General features: G+C 38.1%; 1 protein-coding gene across 2 annotated transcripts; it reads left to right on the forward strand.

Annotated features, from left to right (window-relative positions):
* The first annotated feature begins 728 nt into the window (after positions 1–728).
* Positions 729–8543, forward strand: LOC126697128 (uncharacterized). Of its 2 annotated transcripts, none has more exons than XM_050393985.1 (2): positions 729–1494; positions 7797–8543. In XM_050393985.1, the coding sequence occupies exon 1, from the start codon at positions 768–770 to the stop codon at positions 1485–1487; it is 720 nt and encodes a 239-aa protein (XP_050249942.1). In that variant the 5' UTR covers positions 729–767; the 3' UTR covers positions 1488–1494; positions 7797–8543. The 2 variants fall into 2 exon arrangements, with proteins under 2 accessions (XP_050249942.1, XP_050249943.1); XM_050393986.1 differs by having other exon boundaries at positions 8170–8543.
* The last annotated feature ends 1058 nt before the right edge of the window (positions 8544–9601 follow it).

Here is a 9601-nt window from a genome sequence, read left to right on the forward strand (position 1 = left end):
AATTTGGCATGGAATAAAGCCAACAAAATGATTGAAAAAAATTCAACCTTACAATTTTAATTAAGAAATGCTGTCTTTGTAACATTTTTGCAAACACTTTCAAAACAAATTTTAAGTGATTGGTTATTATTAGTGGATAAAAAAATAATTTTAATTGTGGGTTTAAATTAAAATTAATAATAACTTACCACTTATATTTTATTGTGAAAATATTATGGTAATAAAACTTCTTTTTTTATTTACAAACTTAGGATTCAAACCCAACTTAATGAAAAAACCAATTTGTGTTTTGTCTTGATAATAAAGGATAATCTTTACCTAGTAAACATCTGATGAAATTTTTTTATTCTAAGGCATAATTTTCCTAGTAAATTTTGCAACTCACATGAATCCACTATGTTTTTCACTTATCACAACTTAGTGGAAGCAAAAGTTGTAACATTGAACTTTTTTTTGTAAAAAATTACAAACCCCGAAAGACAAAAACCAACCACCACAACAAAGAAAATGATTAAAAACAAAAGCAAAACAAAACAAAACAAAAAGGATCATATTAACAATATTGTTAATAGACCATTTAAAAAAAAAAAAGTCTATATACTTCTTTTATAGAAAATTGAATAAGCTTTTTTTTTTTTTTTTTCTTTCTCCCTAAAATCTTTTCTAAAAGGACTTATTAACGACCAGCGGGCTCTAACTTCTAACCCCCCCCCCCCCCCCCCCCCCCCCCCCCCCACACAGACAGCAGAACTCACCAAATCCGAAAAATGCAGAGAGCCCCGACTCTCAAACGCTTCCACCCATCTCTCTACCACCTCAAAACCCTTACCTCCACCACCACCACCACCACCACTATCACAACCACCACCTCCATGCAACGCCCTTTCTCCACCACCACCACCTCTTCCTCCTCCTCTGAGCTCCCCAAAATTAAACACCTCGCCTACACAGTTCTCCTCCTCTTCGGCGGTGCCATCACATACAACTCATTCTCTTTCCCCAAACACAATAAACCCCATATTACTCAACAACTACAACAACAACAACAACAACAACAGCATCCCAATAACTGGGACCTCAAGCTCAAGTTTAACGTCTTTGACCATTTCTTTGAACTCAAACACTTTCGCGACGAACAAGATTGGATTTTGTTGAAGACCCAGATTCGTAGTTACAGCCAAGAGCTCGATTCTGCTAAGTTTTGGCTCAAACAGATACTCGACAAGGACTTGTTGTGCCAAAACCCTCATTGTATTTGTGGGGACCTTATAAGGAAGTGTTTGGAAGTTACTGATAGACTCAAGGATTTGTCCCTTCAAATCGAGGCTACAATGGACTTGTGTGCGAAGAATTCGGATTTCCAGTTTTATTTTTTGAAGGATTTCAAGGTCATGGTTGCGCAATTCAGGCATTCTAAGAGGGTGGTTTTTGATGCATTGATTTATTTTCAGGAGCTTGAGCAACAACACCATTGGAGTAGTAAATAACACAAAGGTGAAGTGGGTTTTTATTTTCTTGGACTTCAAGTTCAATCTTTGCTTTTCTTTTAGTTTTGGTTAATGCCTTTGGATGTGCTCTCTTAACTGTAAATTTTGGTTAGATACAAATTAGAGTGAGTGAGATAGAGGCTCTGAGGAAGAGTAACGTTTGATGAATTGTTTGGAGGAAGAAATATTTACTACATTTCTAGTTTTGTAATCATCTGATTACTAAAAACTAAAATCTAATGACTTCAAAGTGAATTGGATGAATTTGATATGTTGTTAAAGCACAATTGATACACACGCACACACATCTCTACCGATCTTATCCTGCAATTGTGCATTCTTATTGTCATATCAGTTCTTTGCATCGATTATGAGTTTTTTATTAAATAAATGTAAGTAGAAGTAGAGCTACTCTGAAGCTATTATTTCCATGTTGGTGTAAGAAAGTGGGGGCAGAGGAGTGGGTTTTTTTTTGGCTGAAGTCAAGACCAATAACAAAAATGTTGTGGAAGTCAAGTAAAGATTAGATCATTTTTCTGTATGGGTGGTATATTAATAAAGCAATATTTTTATATACAAGTTTTGAAGAATGGCCAAGAGCCTCGTTATCTCAACCGGCACCTCCCAGTATTTCCAATGGAGATGTATATGGTTCAAATCCACCCACCCTTACTCAACTATTGAATTATCAAAGAAAAGTTTTGATGAATGATTATTATGTCAAGACCTCCTCCACCATTTTCTTGGGGATGGAGGTGGGAGAGGGAGGTGATCAGTTTGAGAAATACCTGCCATAAATGTTGCAATGGATGGTTTATCAATAAAGCATCAATTTGTGAAACAGGCAAAAGTGCAAGAACTAACTTGTATGGTAGTTGGTGATGGGAAAAAGTCTTGGAATGTTAATTGGAACTACTCTTACTTTGGCCAATGGGGCTGTTTTGTTTGTGTCATTAAGTATAGGTCTGGGATTTATGATTGAGAGATAGGTGCTTAGCTGATTCAGATTGGATATTTGATCATCTGTTGGAAGCTGTGTGTAACATGAACATGGTAGAAAAATATTTATTGAAATTGGGGAATAAGGCTCTTCTAGTGGGGTCTTGGGATCCATCCTAAAGGACTTGCTCAGAAACTGAGAATGAAAAAGAGGCTGAGATTTAATGAGAGCCATAGAAAAGAGAGAGTCATTAAGTTACCGGATGCTTGATGTCTTCCATGAAATAAATTGTATTGAATTTATTGTTATTGAGGATGGCTACAGGTTGAGGGTACAAACCACCTGTATTTTTCATTTTCTAGAAATTCTTCCTTGTGTCTTGTGGTATTCCATTCTGCAGCTCCCAACCATGCTATTTTGCAAATTGTAGTCTGTCTGAAAAAAGACTCAGACCACATGTTGAACAGATCGCTGTAGACACACTTTGATGGGGTTGGCATGGGATGTGCTGATGTCTTGAATAACATGTTGGATGTCTATTGTGATTAGTTGGTGAAAACTTAAAACAAGGTCATTACCTGGGCTGATAAAGCAACCTGCTCAGTCCCCACTGCTCGCTAGTAATAGATTCAAGGGCAAGGCACGCTTGTCAACAGCAAGCCTTCAAGTAATCACTTTAACATGCAAAGTAGTGTGAGGCTGTAAAAGTCATGCCTTTGTGAGGAGTCCATTGCTTGATTTGACCATGTTGCTAAATCTTGAGGGTCTTGGAGAAGAGAAGACAGGCCACTTCTGCCTCAACAAATTCAGCATAAATGCAGTAGAGGAATAAAATCTGCAGACACAACTCTGTTTTTCTAGGGTGTGGGCAGGTCAGTTCAACTCCGTTTTTCTAACGACAGTTTTCCAGTCCATCCAACTTGAACTGGGAGTTGGCAAACCGCTTGAAAGAGGTTTTGGATAAGCTGATATCCGAGTCTCAGAACAGTTTTGTTGGTGGTAGGCAGATATTTGATTCAATTCTTATTGCTAATGAGTGTGTTGATAGTAGGGTGAAGAATAAGAATCCGGAGGTTATTTGTAAATTAGATATTGAGAAAGCCTATGATCATGTGAACTGGGAGGCTCTTCTAGATTTGTTGAAGAGAATGAGATTTGGGGTGAGGTGGTGTAGGTGGATTTGCACATGCATATTTACAGTCCGATTCTTTGTCTTGTTTAATGGGTCTTTGGCCGATTTTTTTGGGAGTTCGAGGGGATTGAGACAAGGGGACCCGTTATCTCCCATGTTGTTTCTGGTTATGATGGAGGTCTTTAGTAAGATGATGAAAAGAGATGAAGGGGCTGGTTTGCTTTGAGGTTTTAGAGCTGATGGTAGACGGGGTGGAGGGGTTTGTGTCTCGCATCTTTTGTTTGCAAATGATACGATTCTGTTTTGCGATGCAGATGAGGAGCAGATTCTATATGTTCAGATGCTTCTTCTTTGTTTCCAGGCAGTGACAGGTTTAAAGGTTAATGCGCTGAAGAGTGAGATATTTCCCATTGGGGAGGTTTCTAATGTCCATGTCTTGGCAGAGATTTTGGGCTGCCGGATTGGGTCTCTGCCTATGACCTATCTTGGTATGCCATTGGGGGTGTTCCACAAGTCCTCTACTATTTGGAATCCTATCTTGGAGAAAATTGAGCGAAAGTTGGCCGAATGGAAGAAGATGTATTTTTCAAAAGGTGGAAGACTAACGTTGCTTAAAAGCACATTATCTAGTCTCCCTACATATTATTTATCTCTTTTTACCATCCCTACGCATGTGGCCAATAAAATTGAGAGGTTGCAAAGGGATTTCTTGTGGGGGGATTCCAAGACACATTTGGAGGGATGGGACAAGGTGTGTGCACCTTTGGAAAATGGTGGGTTTGGAGTAAGGAAATTAACTACTTTTTATAAAGCCTTACTAGGGAAGTGGTTATGGCGGTTTGGGATTAGGAGACAAGGCTTTGGAGAAGGGTTGTAGCTCTAAAGTTTGGGGAAGAATGGGAGGGATGGACATCCAAGCTAGCTAGAGGGGTACATGGGTGTGGCTTGTGGAGAAGTATCCAAACGGGTTGGGAGGAATTTAGCAAAAATATTCGGTTTGAAGTAGGGGGAGAGATAGAGTTAAGCTTTGGACAGATCAATGGTATGGGGACTCTCCACTTCAATTGACTTTTCCAAGTGTGTTTGGGATTGCTTCCAATAAAGAGGCATTGGTGGCCTCTTCTCTTGAACAGTTGGAGATAGAGGAACGGAGAAGCTGGGATGTTCATTTTATTCGAAGACCAAGTGATTGGGAAATGGGTGGTGTGGATGAATTTCTCCGTACCTTGGGTTCAAATCTACCTCCCACTGAAAATGGAGATCGTATGCGATGGAAGTTGACAAAGAATGAAGATTTTGATATCCAATCGTTTTATAATAAGTTAAGAAGTCCATTGCCCATTATTTTTCCTTGGAAAGGTGTGTGGAAGGTTAACGCTCCTCAGCATGTCTCCTTCTTTGTGTGGACTGCTGTATGGGATAAGATCCTTATAGGTGATAATTTAAGGGGTAGAGGGATGGATTTTGTTGACTGGTGCATTATGTGCCGTTGTAATGGGACGACGGTGGATCATCTGCTACTTTATTGTGGTAAGGTATATAGGTTGTGGAGTTTGGTGTTTAGATCTTTTGGGATTTCATGGGTCTTACCAAGAACGGTTGCGGATACTCTCTTCGGTTGGTGGAATTGGCCTAGAAAGCATTCGTCTTGCATTTGGAATTTAGCTCCATTGTACTTAATGTGGTGTCTTTGGAGGGAGTGAAATTGGAGGATGTTTGAGGACATGGAAAACTCGGATGACCATCTATTGGCTTCTTTTAGTGGCTCTCTATTTGATTGGTCTAGGGCTTGTGGGGACTCACCTCTAGCGATTCTCTCCCTATGTTCCTTAGCTCTCTCCTTTGTAATTAGTATCTTTTCCTTTCTTTTTTTTCTTTCTTCTTTATCTTTTCTTTCTGTATTTTTCTCTTTGCCTTATGTTTTTCTACATATGGTAGTGTTCTTGAATATATATCGTTATTACTTATCCCAAAAAAAAAAAAAAAAAAAACTGTCATTAGACATCATTGATTCATCCAGTCCCTTTGTTTGGCAATGCTGAACTTGATTACTTCCATGAAAATAAACTTATCCTTGCAAGATGAAATTTTTAGTTAAATGCAAAATATCTTTGTTTCTCCTGCTGCAGAGCCCATATGGAATATTTCTTAGTTTAATAAGATCCAAATAAGCTAAGCAATAGGGCCTAACTTCTGGTTGTTCAAGAATAGCAGAATCTAAGCCCCAAGGGGTTAGCTTGATGGTTCCTAAGGACTCATGATATCCATGCGATCCTAAGTTCAAAACCTCTTGCCAACATCTTGGAGCCACCCTTATGGAATTTCTCCCTATAATAACTTGGTGCGTGTGGGACAGGAGGACTGCATACACCTGAGGGAATAGTTAAATAATCGAAGAGGTCTAGACACCCTCGTTTGTAAAAAAAAAAAGAATAGCTGAATATAAATTTGAGTTTCTCAACCCTTATGGGCCGTGAACTTCTTATTTGGAGAAGCAATGATAATATCTAGGGAATAAGTATTGGCTTATACCAAATAGTTGCCTCGGGGTGGTGGGGCTTTCCTCTGTAGCTGTAAGAAGTCTAGGAATATGCAAAGTAGTGCGAGCCTGTGGAGGTTATGAAGTTAAGCCAATGTCAGGAGCCAATTGGCTGATTTGGCTGTGTTGCTCAACCTTGAGCATGTTGAAGAAGACAGGCCAGTGCTGCTAAACAAACTTAGCATAAATGCTGTAGAGGAATAAAATCTGCAGAAAAATTTGGATTTTCCAGGGCCATGGGCTAGTTTGTTCTAGGCTTCAGCTGGATGGACTTGGACAACGGTATTTAGACAAGATTGATTCAGTCAGCTAGTACTCTTTATGTAGCAATAACTTCAATATGCAAAATCTGTGAGCCTGTGGACGTTATGCATGTGTGAGGTGTCAATTGCTTGATTTGTCTATGTTACTCAATCTTGAGCATCTTGTAGAAGACCGGCCTTGGTTGCTAAACAAATTATGCATAAATGCATTAGATTTAGAGAGATAAAATATGCGGAAGAAGTTGTGGCAATGCTGAACTAGACGACTCCCATGCAGATAAACCAACTCCTGTAGGATGAATTTTTTAGCTGTGGAGCCAATATGCTTAATAAGATCCAACCAGGGTGTACCACTCAAAATAAATCCCGTGTCTTCCTGCGCTGTCGTACTTTAACATTCTGCCTTTTCCTCTTCTGCCATCACTACATACCCTGAGTGAGAGTTCAAAGCTGAAGTGTTAATTACACTTTTGATTCTCAACACATTCCTCATATTTTAAAATGGTCTTTTACCTTTTAAAAGTTTTAGTTTGGCCCTTAATCTTTTATATTGTGTTAACAGATGTAAAAGTACAATGTAGCAAACTGAAGCATTAATAATAAGAAAAGTGTGATTGGCTAACGTTAACATTTGTACTTGAATTTATTGTTTCTGTTTGCCAAGTCATACTTTACTTCACCAGTTGATGGCATAGACCTTTTTTACACACTTAACAGGTTAAGGACTAATTCGAAACATAAGGTTAGAGGCCTTTTTGAAACATAGAACCAAGATTGAGTACCATATGTGTAAATATACCAAACTTAAAAAATAAGTGCATGGATAATTAACAAATACTATATCTTCATTTCATGTCTATGCCTGCGGTGAAGGTTGCTATGTATGGTTTATCAATAAAGCTGAAATAGGCAAAAGTGCAAGAACTAAATTGTACAGTAGTTGGTGATGAGAACTACTCTTGGACAGTTGAACTTAATTGGAACTACTCTTACTTTGTAGAAATGGGGCTGTTTTGTTTGTATCATTAAGTATAGGTCTGGGATTATGATTGAGAGCTAGGTGCTTAGCTGATTCAGATTGAATATTTGATCATCTTTTGGAAGCTATGTGTAACAAGAACATGGTAGAAAAATATTCATTGAAATTGGGGAAGAAGGCTTTGTTAGTGCCTTAGTGGTCAAAAGTCATGGGAACCATCCTAAAGGACTTGCTCAGAAAACTGAGAATGAAAAGGATGCTGAGATTTAAAGAGAACCATAGAAAGAGGGAGGGTTATTAAATCGTATTGAAGAGGATGCTTGATGTCTTGCATGTAATAAATCGTATTGAATTTATTGTTTTTTGAGGATGGCTATAGGTGGAGGATACAAACCACCTTTGTTTTTCATTTTCTAGGAATTCTTTCCATGTGTCTCATGGCATTCCGTTTTGCAGCTCCCAACCATGGCTATTTTGCAAATTGTAGTCTGTCTGAACTCTGAACAAAGACTCAGACCACATGTTGAACAGATCTCTGTAGACACGCTTTGATTGGGCTGCCATGGGATGTGCTGATATCTTGAATAACATGTTGGATGTCCATTGTGATGAGTTTGTGAAAACTGAAAACAAGATCATTGCCTGGGCTGATATAGCAACCTGCTCGGTCACCACTGCTCACTAGTAGTAGATTCAAGGGCAAGGCACCCTTGTCAACTACATGCCTTCATATAATCAGTAATCACTTTGATATGCAAAGTAGTGTGAGTATGTGGAAGTCATGTCTTTGTGAGGAGTCCATTACTTGACTATCTATTTGCATTTGTAGGGGATATGCATTATCAGATAAGAATGCTAACTAGATGCCCTGAGTTGGAGTTAAAAGTTGAAGGAGTAATTACACTTTTCTTTTTTGGTTTCTCACGGGGTGTCGGGGCCAACTTACGTGCATCTCGACTAATCCTGCTCGCGGTGGGAGCCTACTACTGGCCACAAGGATTAATTACACTTATTGGTTCTCAACTTATTCCTCATAATTTAAAATGGTTCTTAACCTTTTAAATGTTTTAGTTTAGTCCTTAATCCTTTAAACTTGTGTCAAAAAGGTCTCTATTATCCACTAATAGATGGAAAAGTGTGATGTAGTAAACTGAAACACTAATAATAAGAAAAGTGTGATGAGCTAAAGTGCTTAATTTATTATTTTTGCTTGCCACATTATATTTTTCATTCACCAGTCGATGGCAAAGACCTTTTTTAGACATACTTAAAAAAGTAAAAAGGAATTAATTGAAAATTTTCAAAGGTTAGAGAACATTTTAAAACATGAAGCAGGGATTGAGGATCATATGTGTAAATAAACCAAACTTAAAAAATAAGTGCATGGATGATTAACAAATACTATATCTTCATTTCATGTTAATGCATCTCATTTTACATGACGTATTTGAACCTTTAATTTCTAGGTGAAACACCATGAAGAAATTTCAATTTACAAGCCACTAGCATCTTTTTTTTTTTTTTTTGGTACTTCTTTTTAATATGTATGATATAATTTGAAAATTCCATGAAGGATCAGGTTTCATTGCTACCATAAACATGGCCAACAGGCCAAGCATTGAACAATTACAAAAAATAGAAAGTGAAACATATTTACTTACCAATTCATGCATGGAGTAAATCTCCATGACCAATTACCCAATTATCGAAGGGTCTCTCTGCCATTAAGAGATTAGGGGTTTTTCCCTTTTCTTTAGGCAGTAGTAGTTTTTGTCCATTCTGTGAAGGAGATTTTCTTTTCTTTTTTTCTTTTTTTTTTTGTCTGTTCTGATTTCATTATCCTTTCTAGCCTCTAAAGGGGTATCTCGAGACTAGTGGGGTATTCTGCTTTGTGGGGTTAGGGAAACACTTTTATCTTCTTTTCCTCATCTAAACTCTGTTCCTCCTTCTCATCGGTCCTCTATTTAAGCGTTTTCCCCTCATGGAAGACTTAACTAAAGATTGGAGTAAGTTTTCGCTCTTGTAGAGGGAAAATACTGGCTTTGCTCTTCCACAAATCCAAAAGTCTAGAGCGTTTGTTGTGGCGGCAAAGTTTCTCACCTCCCATTTTCTAGTAATGGAGGCCGTGGTACGCACCTTCAAGCAGTTATGGAGGTCACAAAATGGTTTCAAGATTCGCAATCTTAGCAACCATATAGTCCTATTTGAGTTTGATAATGTCCAAGATGTGAAAAGGATCCTTCAAAACCAATCTTGGACTT

This window comes from Quercus robur, chromosome 8, assembly GCF_932294415.1.
Source record: "Quercus robur chromosome 8, dhQueRobu3.1, whole genome shotgun sequence".
NCBI lineage: Eukaryota > Viridiplantae > Streptophyta > Magnoliopsida > Fagales > Fagaceae > Quercus > Quercus robur.

Coding starts and splice junctions, on each gene's coding strand:
- LOC126697128 (XM_050393985.1), top strand. CDS start 768: ATGCAGAGAGCCCCGACTCTCAAACGCTTCCACCCATCTCTCTACCAC.